This window comes from Pituophis catenifer, unplaced genomic scaffold (assembly GCF_029215685.1).
Source record: "Pituophis catenifer annectens isolate HBS135680 unplaced genomic scaffold, rPitCat1.0.hap2 SCAF_4, whole genome shotgun sequence".
Classification (NCBI taxonomy): Eukaryota; Metazoa; Chordata; class Lepidosauria; order Squamata; family Colubridae; genus Pituophis; species Pituophis catenifer.
Window position 1 is genome coordinate 56,580,355 of NW_027256884.1, and position 14,425 is coordinate 56,594,779.

Genomic DNA, 14,425 nt, shown 5'->3' on the forward strand with positions numbered 1-14,425 from the left:
TAATTTTTAGCTGTTGTACATTTCTAGTAAATAATATAAATCAGAAAATTTACAGTTGTTTGTGTTAAATTTAACTTTAATTCTCAGTTAAAAGTTTTATTTGCTTTTTAGCTAAAGCACCAGGCAGGCCCATTCAGGTTGTCTATGTACCCTCGCATTTGTTTCATATGCTTTTCGAATTATTTAAGGTGAGTAAACTAACATCAGGGGAAGGGGATAGATATTATTTGGCTTATTTTTGAGTTTGCCAGAAATAGTGTTAACGCACCCCACTCTGAATATAGCTGCATATACCTTTGAATTCAGTATTGTCTTTAATGGCAAATTGTGCATGCTAATTAAAAGTCTGACTTCAGCAACAGATTTTGACAATATGGGGAAACTTTTAGATGCTAAATGTTTTGTTATCTGAAATTGGAAAATCACATCTCCTGTTTCATTTATTGTTATTTCATGAAAATAGTTAATATCAGATAGCCCATGGAATGGATGCATGAAGGTTGCAAACCTCACCTCCAAGAAGTTTTTGAGTCTTCATATCTTGGCCCTACTTTCTGGTTTGGAATAGTGATTTGGTAATTCCTGCTGCCTCACCTAATTTTCAGGGGGTGCCCCATCTTGGCATTCACTTTTTAAATCCTGGTATATAAAAAGCATATGGCTCCCATACCTTATTTTGCTTTTCTGATGATTAAAAGGCAAATCTAAATTAATTCCCATAGTATAATCTCCTGCTCACATGACATCAAGGTGTAGTTAGAGGTATCAGCCTACCCCTGGAATATAAACTAATAACAAGAAAGAAAAATGATGTCAACTTTAAATTTAAAAATAAAGATAACTTTGTATATCTAATTTTAGATACAGAAATATTTCATATTACAGGAAGTAAATATGCTAAATTATACCAGATTGATTATGTGGCATAAAAGAAGTGAATACGTTTTTCTGCAGCATCAGCCACATGAAGTCTGAATTTCTGTCACTTTTGGGTGGTGAAAACCCCAGGAAATGACTAGTGCCTGGATTAGAGCAGTTGTAAATTTATCCTGTTGTGAGTGAAGAGGGACAGCATCTTCCTTGAAGGGCACCTTCCCCACAAGAAACCATTGCTTAATCTGGACATTTTAGACAGTAATACACAATGCAACCTCCTCTTTTGGAGGAAGATTATTGAGGCTTCAGATCTGGAAAAGCTGATTATCTGGGCCCATTTTAATCAGGTTTCAGGTCTGAGGTCTAACATACATGGTTTTAAAAGTAGAGCAATTTAGAGCAATATTTTATATACTTTAAATAGAAAAATGTGGTGGGGTATCTTTCTAGGGACATGACAAAGGATATCTCTCATGAACATATGGATTATATGTCTACAGCTATCTGCCAAGCAAGCTGGCTGTTTGCTCACAACACAGTTTGAGCTCCAATTTAAAAATACAATTACATTAATAAGATTAGGCTTTATTATAATTGCAGTAATTTTTGTACAAAGAAATATGCTCTTCTCTAACAAATACATACTTTTGCATGACAAGAAAAAATGTTTAGAAAGTGTCATTTATACACTTGAATGCTTTATAATGAAAACATTCAGGTTACTGTCTTTTTTTAAAATTTTATATAAATGATAGAGAAGTTCATAGTATTAAATTAAAAGATGACCATAATTTGTAAAAATTTCTGGTGTTGTTACTAACATGAATTAAGCATCTTTAAGAAGTTAAAAGTTTTGCTTCAAATTGCAGAATTCAATGCGAGCTACAGTGGAGCTACATGAAGGTAAATGTAAAAACTATCCATCAATTAAAACATTAGTCACTTTGGGAAAAGAAGACCTATCAATAAAGGTAAATAATAAACTAAAATGTAAAAAATCTTGTTTTATTTGTTAACCAATGTAGAAAACAACTGATATGTTGAGTACCTTTGAAAATAATGTAGTTAACATAAAAGGGAACAGACCTTGAGAAATTTTTATGACAAGATATAGGTATTAATTTTCTTTTAGATAAAATTTTATTTCAAATTATTATGATTATTTGGCTCCCTGAATACTTATTTACATGTTCATTTTAGTTTATAGCTATTTGATGAATTGAACAGGCTTTTCTAACATGGGCCACCTGCTTTTCAGTAAACTATAGTTAGGATTGTGTTTATCAATATAGGGAGGCTAGATATTGGACTTACTTCATGAATGATGAATTTATTTTATGTTTTGGAATTGCTGCGTCTCAATCTCTCTACACTAGATCTATAAATTTAACCATTGGAAATTGTAGACAAATATGGTATATTCTTTTAGTTCCTTGAAGGACATTGTGTTATATCAATTTCTGGTTTTATTCTATAGATAAGTGATAAAGGTGGTGGTGTACCTCTGAGAAAAATAGATCGCCTTTTTAATTATATGTATTCAACTGCTCCCAGGCCTAATTTGGAGCCATCAAGAGCTGTACCTTTGGTAAGTTCTTTTCTGCAAGCTAAAATGTTCCCCAGATTGTTTTTCAACATAAAGCACATTAAGGGAATAAGAGTTTGTAATATGAACGCAGACTCTTCACTTGAGATGTCATAATAATACATACATAATAGAGCGGGGGTGTCAAAGTCGATTTCATTGAGGGCTGCATCAGGGTTGTGCTTGACTTCAGGGGGCTGTGATGGGCATGGCTGTGGTGGGTGTGACCAGGGTGGCATTACATGGCTAGCTCAACATCACTCATGTCGAAGGGTGCCTGTGGTGGCCCAGGCAGGTCTGCTATTTGTCTCCAGCAGAGGAAGGTGAGACCAGGGTGAGTGCCAAACCCTTGTCCTCAAGAGGAGCCTCACCATCCCTCTCAGGCCACGCAAAGGACCCCCGGACAGCAGGGGAGGGCAGGTGCCCAGTCTGGCTCTCAAGCTCCCAGGGCACTGGGACCCCACAGCCCAGCCCCGCTTCCCTGAGGGGGTATCCGGCTGCGCTTAACTCCTCCTCAAGGCTGCTGCTGCTGTGTTCGCTGTCCTTGGGCACATTGCTCATGGTGTATGCAGGAGGGCAAAGTGTGTGGGTCAGAGGGAGGCCCACTCCCTCTCCATTCGAGGAGACCCAATTTTGTAACAAAAGCATTCTCAGCAATAGGATGGGAGACCACCAGGAGAGATCAGGAGGAGGGGACAAGGGGATGGCAAAAGGGCAGCAGGGCTGCTGGTGGCCAAGTGCTAAGGCAGGACTTCCCTCAGAATCTGACTCCCTCTCATTATAATCTTTCCTTCCTCCCTCCTTTCCTTTTCCTTTCCTTTCCTTTCGTTTCCTTTCATTTCCTTTCATTTCCTTTCCTTCTTTTTGCTTCCCCCTTCATTTTCCTTTCTTTCTTCTTTCTTCCCTTGTTTTCCCTTCCTTGCTCTCTTCCCCTCTCTCCTTGTTTTTTTTTTGTCTTTCCTGTCCCTTCTCGGATGCTCAAATGCAAAAGAGGAAATATTTCTCGATGCCTCCTTTCCTTGTGATCAAATGCCACTTTTGCTAGTAGTTTGTGGCCAAAGACTGAGAACAAACCAGGCTCAGTTTATCCCGTGCTTGCATTTAGTGGGAGAGTCCACAGACAACCACAAAACTGTCAAAAGGTTGGCTGTGATAGTTGATCAGAGCTCCTCTGTTTTTTATGTGCAACAGCTTTAGCATTTAGGAACAGAAGTAAGTTAGTTGCTTTTCTATGAATACATAATCATGTAGGGAACGTGCCAGGGTCTAATTCAGACTGGAGATATAGCAAAGGAAAATATTTTCCCCATTCTGCTATGTCCTGTTTTCCCCACTGGAAATGGCTGTTTGTAACACACAAGGAGGGAATACTTTCCTAAGAGCTTACAATTCAAGAATACCAATGTTAACTTGGATTGCCAACAAAGTTCTGTCTGTGACAAAACAGAACACAACATTGCTTTCTCCTTTGAACTGGGGCATCTCCAACCAAGTTGCCCCTGCTTGCTTGCTTGCTTGCTTGCTTGCTTGCTTCCTTCCTTCCTTCCTTCCTTCCTTCCTTCTTTCCTTCCTTTCTCCTCCCTCCTTCCCTCCCCTTTCCCTCTCCTTTTCCCTCCCCCTTTCCTTTCCTTTCCCCATTTCCACCTCTCCCGCATCGTTGCTTCAGTGTGGTTTTCAGCTCACTTCTCCCAGACTTGTGCACTTGTATGTTTTTCAGCTTTTTGCAGTCTTCTCCGGTGCTGGGGGTTTAGAAAAAGAAACAAGCATTGCAAAAAAAAACAGCTTTTGTTAGCTTGCAGCCTACCATCGGCAGAAGGTCTTTGTTGAGGGCGTGGGGCTGCAAGGAGTGAGACACCACACCCCTGCCCACCCACCCACCCCCGCATTCCCCCCCCCCCCTCTCTCTCTCTCTCTCTCTCTCTCTCAAACTTCTGTGCTGGTAGGTAGCAAAGTGCAAATTAACAAAAGCTGTTTTTTTGCAATGCTTGTTTCTTTTTCTCAGCCCCCCACCTCAGCTCCCATTGAAAGGCTGGCGAGCGGGGGCATGGAGGCGCCGGTGGAGGTGCAGCACTGATCTGCCACCCAGTGGTGGCCATATGGACTGGGCTGTGGTCAGCCTTAGATCTGTGCCACCACCTCAGCCCTGCCCCCTGGGCATGGGCACAGGAGGCTCCGAGCATGCGAGGGCTGGCCTCCTGGGTGAAGCGCAGCGCTCAGCACGCAGTCCCCACCAGGCCCTGTGCGCACACCCAGGGGATGGGGCCAAGGCGATGGCACAGAATCTAAGGCTGGCCACAGTCTGGCCCCGATGGCAGCTCAGTGCCCGTTTGGCCTGCGCCAGGCCAAGGCGCCACAGGCCGGTCCTTTGCTGTTTGCAGGGCAGACTCGTGGGCCAGATCTAACCACCTCGTTGGCCGAATCCAGCCCACAGACCTTGAGTTTGTCAACACTGTAATAGAGTCTAAATTATAGGGTATTAACGTTTAGGTTATTAATGTGTTATTAAATTTAAAATCAAAATATGGGATATGTAGTGAAAACATACTTTAAAAATTTGCAAAATGTAATACCTAATGTTTGCCAGCAATTCTACAGATACTTATGTTTTAGCCTTCATAAGGGTGACAAAAGAAACATGGCAATATTAGTCCAGTAACTCTCATGTATTCCTGTAGAATTCTTTCTGACTTTTTTATATTTTGTATTTTTTGTTTATCAGTTGTCAAATGCATGCATCAGTTTATAATGTTTGTATAACAGGAATGTGATTACTTTCCATGTTGCCATTTCCATACATTTCATGAAAACAGTATGCTCACAATTTTCAGTTGTGCTGAACATGAATTCTGTGGCTTTGTTTCAGTATTGGGGAAAATAACAGAATTTAAAATAAGAAACAGCCTTGAACTGTTTGAATGAAATTCTTAATGGAGTACCATTCAGTAAACATTCAGGTAAAAGTGAAGTCATCATATTACAAAAAAAGATGTTGAGACATCTTGAGAGGAGCAGCTAAGATGCTTAAGGGCCTGGAGACAAAACATATGAAGAACGATTGCAGGAATTGTATATGGCCCATCTAGAGAAAAGAAGGAGTAGGGGTGACATGATAGGAGTATTCCAGGATTTGAGGGGCTGCCACAAAGAAAAGGGGGTCAATTTATTTTCCAAAGCACCAGAAGGCAAGACAAGAAACAATGGATGGAAACTAATCAAGGAGAGAAGCAACCTGGAATTAAAGTAACTTCCTAACAGTGAAGACAACTAGTGGAACAGCTTTGCCTTCAGAAGTTGTAGGTGCTTTATCACTGGAGGTTTTTACGAAAAGACTGGACGACCACCTATCTGAAATGGTATAGGGCAGTGTTGGTGAACCTTTTCGGCACCGAGTGCTGAAACGGGAGCACGGGAGAGCACCAGAAACTGAAAGAGCAGCTCCCCGGCATGACCGCATGGGGGCTCCGGAAACCGGAAGAGCAGTTCCCTGGCACACATATGCATACCGGGAAGCTGAGCTTCTGGTTTCCGGCGTGCGCATGCGCACTGGTCACCTGGTATTCCGGTTTTCTGCATCCCACGTGTGCAAAGACCAGCTGGCCGGCTCTCGTGTGCCCAGAAGAGCAACAGATGATGGTTGGCATGCCCGGAGAGATGGCTCTGTGTGCTACTTTCGGCACGTGTGCCATAGGTTCACCATCACTGGTATAAGGTCTCCTGCTTGAACAGGGTGTTGGACTAGAAGACCTCCAAGCTCCCTACCAGCTCTATTCTGTTTGATATTGATTAGAGAAAAGAAATATAGAATATAGAATAATGTATATTTGTTGGTGACTGAAAACCTGTAATGGTTTCATTTGAAAATGAAAAAATGAACTTGTGACTTATGGCTTTGATGAATAGACAGGATAGATTATACAGATAGTCCTCAATTTACAACCATCCATTTAGTGACCATTCGAAGTTACAACAGTACTGCAAAAAGCAACTTATGGCCATTTTCACATGACCGTTGCAGCCTCCCTATGTTCATGTGATCAAAATTTAGGTGCTTCACAACTGACATGTGTTTATGACAGTTGTACTGTCTCAAGGTCATCTGATTACCATTCGTAACTTCTCAGCTGGCTTCCAACAAGCAAAGACAATGAGGGAAGCCAGATTCACTTAACAACTGCATGATTCACTTAAGAAGTGCAGTGATTTGCTTAATAACTGTGGCAAAAACGTCATAAAATGACTTTAACTGTCTTGCTTACCATCAGAAATTTTGGGCTCCATTGTGGTTGTAAGTTGAGGGCTGCCTGTAGAAAATTATGATATAACTTTAGAAAGAGATGTTAAAATATAATTGTATTTACAGCTGCTATGAAAAATGTTGGAAAAATATTATATCAGCATAGCTGCAGTATTACTGACCATAATAAATTGTAATCTAATTACACTGGAACCTGTCCTTTCTGCATTTCTTTTCTATTGTGGATACAAAAGCTATTAGCTATTTTTGCGATTTTTTTAAAAAAATTAGGATACTAAGCAAAGTCTTGGAATAGATGCAGATGTAACATTGCACAATGATTAATGCAGAAGCCATGAAAGAGGATTGGGTTATTCATGTGAAAGAATTGCAGTAGGAAACAGAATCTGGACTGAAACTTAAGTTGCTGAGATTTGTTCTTTGCTACATATGTTTGAAAGTTTAATACAGTCTGTGCTGTGAGGAATCTTCATTTTATGTATTACACAATAGTTTGTAGAAATGGTTCAAAATAAAATACAGTCATGTAAAATAATTTTTCTTGCATCTCTAGATGGCACTTGATTCATAACATAAAAGAGAACATGCAGCAACAATAATTAGAACAAGTGATTTGGAGAAAATGACAGAAAAATTGTGATTTTTAAAAAAATTTTAGGATACTAAGCAAAGTCTTGGAAAAATATTATGTTGAGATTGTTAGCTGCCTTTAGGAATTGGATGGCATACAAATAAAATAAATGTGTTTTTTCCTAGAAAAAAACCTGATTTTTACAGTGTTAAACATGAAGAATCATTGGTGTATTATTTAGAAAGAAGAGACCCAGTTTCAAAATGTCTCTGAATCATGAATCTTAGCTAGGATCTGAGTGGCCCATTTTGTGATTGTCAGGGGTATGGGAGAACACTGCTTGTAATGACAATAAGATTAATGTTAATATAGATAAGATAACACATGGGTGAAATTCAGAATTTTAGACAAGAAAATAATTTAATACTGTTCTGAGAATTAAAAAGGTATTTGAAAGCCACTACTTGTCAATTCCACGTACATAATAAAGCCTCAATTTAACAGACTTATAAAAGGAAAGGAGTGTCTATTAGACCTGATATATACCTTAAATATGCCTGGGATTCTATGGTACATATGTTAAAAGAGCAATTGCCATTTTATGCATGTAATTTTCATTTTTATGTAAAAAGGAATAGATGCATAGTATAACAATTGCTTTTTGTTCTCATAGTGGAAGGTAGTTTTAATTCTAAAAACACAGAGGAATCTCTATGAAGATTCCTGCTTCTGTCACTATTAACATTTCAGGTTTTTTAATTCTTCTGTTACTGATTTTTTTCTTAGGCTGGATATGGGTATGGTCTGCCAATTTCTCGTCTTTATGCTCGATATTTTCAAGGTGACCTCAAATTATATTCTATGGAAGGAGTTGGTACAGATGCAGTAATCTATTTGAAGGTAATAATGGATTATTATAGGGGAACACTATGAATGTACTCTACCAACTCTTGAGGTTTTATAGCTGATTATATTTTGGAGTCAAGGCAAGTGCTTTATTGCTATGCATTTGTACCAGAAGTTATTCGGATTTACTGAAGATAATATTTTTCCACATTCTGAGAACAATATTCTTGAACTCTTTATTCATAGATAATAAAATGGCCTTTGGAACCAGATTGGTAACAAAGTTCAGTTGTAACATTACTAAACTTTTCTCTGTTTATTCTTTCCAATAAAGCTCTTCCTAAATGGAAACATTGAGATAGAAAGCATAATTCCAGCTAACAGACAATTGAATGTTTCATTACTGAAACAAATTCCAAATCTGAGTTGGAATATATTTTATTGTAAGGCTTCAGTAACTAAATATGTATCTGCACTAAGAAGATACAAATCTACATGCTGCAGTACAAACAAAAGTAATATAAAGATTGAAAATACAAAATATGAAATAAAATACATGTTCCATGAATCTGTATTGAGCATGTACACTCTTTCTTCATTTAGAATGATGATCTGTCTCACTTTATTGAATTTTCTTGTAACCACTTGGAATGTTTTTGTTCCTGTTTCTTTCTTTAGGCACTATCAAGTGAATCATTTGAAAGACTACCAGTTTTTAATAAGTCAGCTTGGCGACATTACAAAACCACTCCAGAAGCGGATGATTGGAGTAACCCTAGCAGTGAACCCAGGGATGCTTCCAAGTATAAAGCTAACAGATAATTCATCAACATTTTCACCTTGATACACACTTGCATTCAACAATGCTTTGTTTCAGTTTCCAAACTCCTCTAAATATAGATTTCTTTAGAAATATCTGTTCAGGAATTTGAAATAGCAAGAACAGAGGACTTTGAAGGACTGGCATTATGCATTTTTGGTGTGAGTTATTGTAATTACTTTGCCAAAACATGCTTGATTACTAAGTCACAAATTACAGAGAGAGTTGCACTATGACTGCAGTTAGATTATAAAATTGTATAGTAAAAAGGTACTATTTTTTAAGATCACTTTCTAGTCCTATGTAATAATTGAAAAAAATGTTTTGACTTGTTATTTGACAGTAATGTCTTGCACAGCATTATAATGGAACAAAATTCTTGTGTACTTGAATGTGTGCATAGAAAACTCATTGCTGCATTTTTATATGGCACTATATAATCTGTTATCTAAAAAAATGCTCATCATTATGGAGGTTTGTCAGATCTTATATCAGTATATAATTGTTGAAGTTATCCAAAAAGTCCTTAGGGCTTTAAATGTTTTATTTCTAATTCCCAGTTTGAAAAGGCAGTTTATTTAATGCTGATTTCATTTTCGTGGAAAATAGTAAGATTTTCATTTTGTAGGCATGATCTTGATAAAGTTTTCCTTTTTTGGTTAATAACTTCAACACTGTAAATGCATAAACTGCCTCTTCTTCTAGGCCAAATCTATTGATAAATAAGACAATTATGTTTTATAATTGAAGTATTTTATATTGATCATAAAGAAAAGAGTAGTTTCAAATGTTGGCTTCATAACATCAAATATTTAATTTACAATATTAATGTTAATATTTTAGTCATTTGAGACCCATTTATATTAAAATGAAAATAATTAGCAAAAGTATCATAAAAGGAATGTCAAATATTGTTAAATTAAATATTGAACAGCCCCTGACATAAATGTCTAAAAAATGTTTAAGAATTTTTTTTAATGGAAACAAAGAATAAAGGTAAAACAGAGGATACGTTTGAATGATACTGCCTCTGATATTATGACTAGAAATAGAATTTAATTTTTGAAGAAATCAAGTAGGAATTATTGTAATATTTTTTTGATATACATATTTGTGTCTCTAATTATATACAAGCATTTAATCATGCTTATTAATTTTATGCTATTTCCTTCTTTCTGAGGAAATAGCATCCTTTGTACTCTGAAAAATATCCCTATTAGCTCTATGTATATTTCCAGTAGCTTACAATTTAATTAAAAGGAAAATAAGGTATAGAGTGATCAACAGAATATTATCATATATCAACTTTTAGAACTCCTAATCTTGTGTGTAGAACTATTAATCTTACTGGGTTAAAGTGTCTTGGCACCTGAAAAACAGATGTAGTAAATTCTTTGTTTTTCATATGGAAAGAACAAGAATGAAAAAATGGTTTAGTACTATAAGATACATTCAAATCTCTTCCAGAAGATTTGGAATGGATACTATTTGATTGAGTGCCAGTTTGGTGTAGTAGTTAAAGCATCAGGCCAGAAACTGGGAGATTGCAAATTCTAGTCCCACTTTAGACACAAAGCCAACTGGGTGATCTTGGGCCAGTCACAGTTTCTTGGCACTAGGAAGAAGGCAGTGGTAAACCACTTCCAAAAATCTTGCCAAGAAAACTGTAAGGTTTATTCACACAGTTTCCAAGACTTAACATTAACTTAAAGACATCCCTGCCTCCCAAACTACAGTACTGGATTAAAACGTATATTTCTGTTTTAGATATGACTGTGCCATTTTAATGTGGAATTATTTTTAAAGATATACTATTGCCTTCTGGAATTCCCTTTTTATTCCTCAGACTAGCCTGCACTCTTGGGATTTCCTGAAATATTTTCCCATCCAGTTACTAATTGGCTATGACCCTATCGAGCTTTTCAGGGTCAGCTGAGATTAGCTAAAACCGCTCAAATAACTGTTAGGTGTTGGCCACTAGGTAGAAAATAAGGCCTGGATGCAAATTATATGTAGGTGATTCAGTGTTCCTCCCTTCTGTAGTTTCAGTTACACTGTTGTGCTCTTATTGTATAAATTGTGGTCTAAAATATGGGCAACTTCATGCTAAAGTCTCATCATTCTGGTTTTATACACAGAAATGTGATTTAAGTGTAAATGCAGCATTTTAATGTTTGGAAGAATTGTAGTGATATTATCTGTAGAAGTAACTTGAAGCCAAATTAGAAATTAAATTCAGCTCTATGTCTCTATTATTATATATGAAAAGTAGTATTGGAGTAAAATAGCATTAGGAAGAAAAGCTTCATAAAACTTATTCTAGACTTATTCTTTACTAAAATGGCTCTCAAATGCTTTTTTTATCTATATGATTCTCCACTGAGATGCTTGGTTTTAAAAAACAGGGTAAGGATTCAACTGCTGCTTCTTTTTTTTATTTCCAAAGATTTTCAAGGATTCTGTGGGATTTTTTAAATAAATAAATTACAGTGAAATAAATGTCAGTTTAACAGATCAGTTGAGAGGGAATGCCCATTAATTTTGCATATCCATCAAAATGCAAATTAAATAATTTGTGGTGATCTGAATCATTTGTGCAAATGGCAAATTGAGGCAAATGACATTATTTGCATCTTTGAGTAAGGATATCATTACAGAAATGATACAAACTGAATGTAAATTTAACTAATTTTTAACTGTCTAGAGTATTTTGTATGTAATTGATGTTATTTTGGGGGAAGTGGAGGTGAAAGGTATAAATTTAATCAATTATATTCAAAGTCCACTAAATCAAGGTTAAATTGAATTCCATCGAGAAAGAGAGAAATTTTGAATTCTCAAAGACATCTTGGTTCTATCTGATTTTACTAAAGGGAGGCAAGTGTAGTGTAGAATATGTGATTTCTCTGCAATGCACTTTCTTAAAACTTTGTCTCATTTCTTTCTGAGAAATGTTCTGGTAGATGTAGATGCTCTACAGTAATGTATCGGAATTCAGGCATTTATTTTTTAAAACATCTGGAATACATTAGTGTCTCAGCAAGGGTAGATTGGGGAAAGAGTGGGGGGCAAAAATATGTCCAATGCAATCAGTACTTTGAGATACAGAATAGAAATCACCAAAAATGTAAAGTGCTTGCTAATGGATAAACTGTTTTCAATTAAAAAGCATTTTGCAGTTTTTTTCTCTTCCTTTTTTTAAGTATCAAAAAAAGTAAAAAAAAAATTGAGGGGAAAACATAAAATGGAACATTAAAAATTCCAGTTGCTTTAAAACAGGTGTCAAACTCGTCACATCATCACATGACATTGCAACTTTTTCCCTCTTTGCTAAACCGGGGGTGGGCATGGCCAGCACGTGTTGCATTCAGCCCACTGGCTAGACACCCCTGCTTTAAAACGTATATTTGTGTTGAAGGATTGTACAGTAAAAGTCTCATTTGGGAAAAACCAGAGGTGGCAGTGGTTTTAGTATTAACATTAGGAAGAAAATGACTTAATTCATGTAAGCACACTAAGCAAAACCAACCAAACCATCCTTTAGTGTAGCACAATGTGTGGAAGCCACTAAGTTGTTTTATTTCTTTCATACAGGTAGCAATAACGGCAGTGCCAGTTCTTGGCTGATGCAAAGGGAAAGTTTCAGCTTTCTTGGAATCCTGCTGCTGTAAGAACATCATGTCTCCACCCTTATAGTGTGCTGTACTCCCTTCTCTCAAAATAATTTGAAAACCTAGGATTTAACAGCATCTTAAAATTCTTTGCATCTTGGCTCTCTCCTCTGAAATTGAAATTGTCCTCAATCAAGTGTACTTTACTCATTCCACAGAAATTAGTCTGTTTTTAAATTCATTAATCCTATTAACTTAAATGGAAGTTATATGTCACTGTTAAGTAGTAGTATTTTTATTTTGTTAGAACAGAGCTTTATTTGGTTAGAAAGCCTTTTCCTTTCCTAAGAGAAGGAAAAACTGGTTAATGCACATTTATTGAATATAATCAAATATTAGCTCATTGGTATAATATGAGAGAGGAAATAGCTCCTTTTATATGCTTTTTAAATTATTTTTAATAATGAAATAAAAATAAGAATAATGCCAGCAGGAAGAAATGGCAATGATTATAAATGAAGAAAACATAAAACACCAAAATTATTGTGATGATTAAAATAAAAATAAAAAAGAGGAAAAACTTAACAAAAATGTAAGCAGATTCATATAATATCCACAGGTATTGGTACAAAATTAATCCAGTCCATATATTAAATATGCCAGATGAAAGTATATTTCATCTTATTTTCAGAATACATAAACGTCTAAAAAGGACAGGAAATCATATCCTGAACCCAATCCTTAAAAACAGATGGATATGTTTATTTGCATTTAGATAAAAATATTCTCTTAGCCTTGCCCAGGCTTGATAAAGCCAAAACAGATTCCATGTTTTACAATTATATTTCAACATCATATTAAGCATTTAGGGGGGTTTCTCAGAATTTATTGACATATGTAGTAATTTGAAAACAATTCGATGTAGCTGAACCAGATCATATGAATTAAGGCATCTTCAAATCTTTTATAGCATTAGCATAAAAAAATCTAATACCTAACCCTTTTAAAACAGTTAAGAATAGTACAAAAGCTTGACTTACTTTCTGGTGAATTAATTTTGTTTTTAAATCATAGGAAGTATAGTTTATATTTCTTAACATCAGAATCCACTGATCCTTCAAAATTTGAGTATTCCAGTTCTTCATTCCATAATTTAGATAAAAAACTGATACAAATTTATTTTTTGTTTTTTATTTCAATTGGATTAATGGTTTCCATTAGAATGCTGCTTCTATTGAATTTCAGGCAACTCTGCTAATGTATTTGAGCCATTTTGCTTAGTAGATCTCTCAGCTGTATCTATTGATATGTGAATGTTGTAGGAAAGTTATGTTCAAAATGCAGTCTCGCAAAAGTTTTTGAAACAACCTTTAGAAGTCAACAAGTTCAAAGTACAGGTAGTCCTCAAGTTACGAATGTAATGGAGCCTGCAAATTACGTTCGTAACCTGAAGATTTGTAGGAATGAATCAACTAACTTAAACAGTACTGTGTAACATGTTCTAGAATTCTAGAGTTGCCATATATAAAGTTATTTCACTGTAAATGTTGTATATATCCCTTCTTCCCTTCATACTGTGCAATAAAAATACTAAAATGATTGTTTATTATTGATTCTTTGGGGGCTACATTTTAGCCATATATTCCTAAAATAGCTAGAGTTTAGTCAGTTAAATTTACTTCCCAAATTTGATTGCATTTTTTTAGTCTGAAGCCATTACCATACATATGGTGTGCTTTTGTTTCATTTGTAACATCCTATTACTTAGTCTGCTTTAGATTTTTTTGTCACTAGAAGAGTGAGAGATTATTGCTTGTTATTATTTTTATATTGGGTTTTTACTTATATAAGCCACCTGTCA

At 35.9% G+C, this 14,425-nt stretch overlaps 1 protein-coding gene across 3 annotated transcripts in view; it reads left to right on the top strand.

Moving 5' to 3' along the window:
• Positions 1–14,138, top strand: part of PDK3 (pyruvate dehydrogenase kinase 3) — an 83,640-nt gene extending 69,502 nt beyond the window's left edge. For 2 of the 3 annotated variants that reach the window (XR_011600416.1, XR_011600417.1), the window contains exons 7-12: positions 112–188; positions 1,746–1,847; positions 2,354–2,464; positions 8,074–8,187; positions 8,812–9,114; positions 12,548–14,138. Coding sequence is in view for 1 of the 3 variants with exons in the window: in XM_070944103.1 (XP_070800204.1) it covers positions 112–188; positions 1,746–1,847; positions 2,354–2,464; positions 8,074–8,187; positions 8,812–8,936; positions 12,548–12,551 (533 nt within the window). In the remaining 2 variants the exon portion in view is untranslated. The remainder of the gene's footprint in view (positions 1–111; positions 189–1,745; positions 1,848–2,353; positions 2,465–8,073; positions 8,188–8,811; positions 9,115–12,547) is intronic. The other variant, XM_070944103.1, reaches the window with a different exon arrangement.
• Positions 14,139–14,425: the final 287 nt, after the last annotated feature.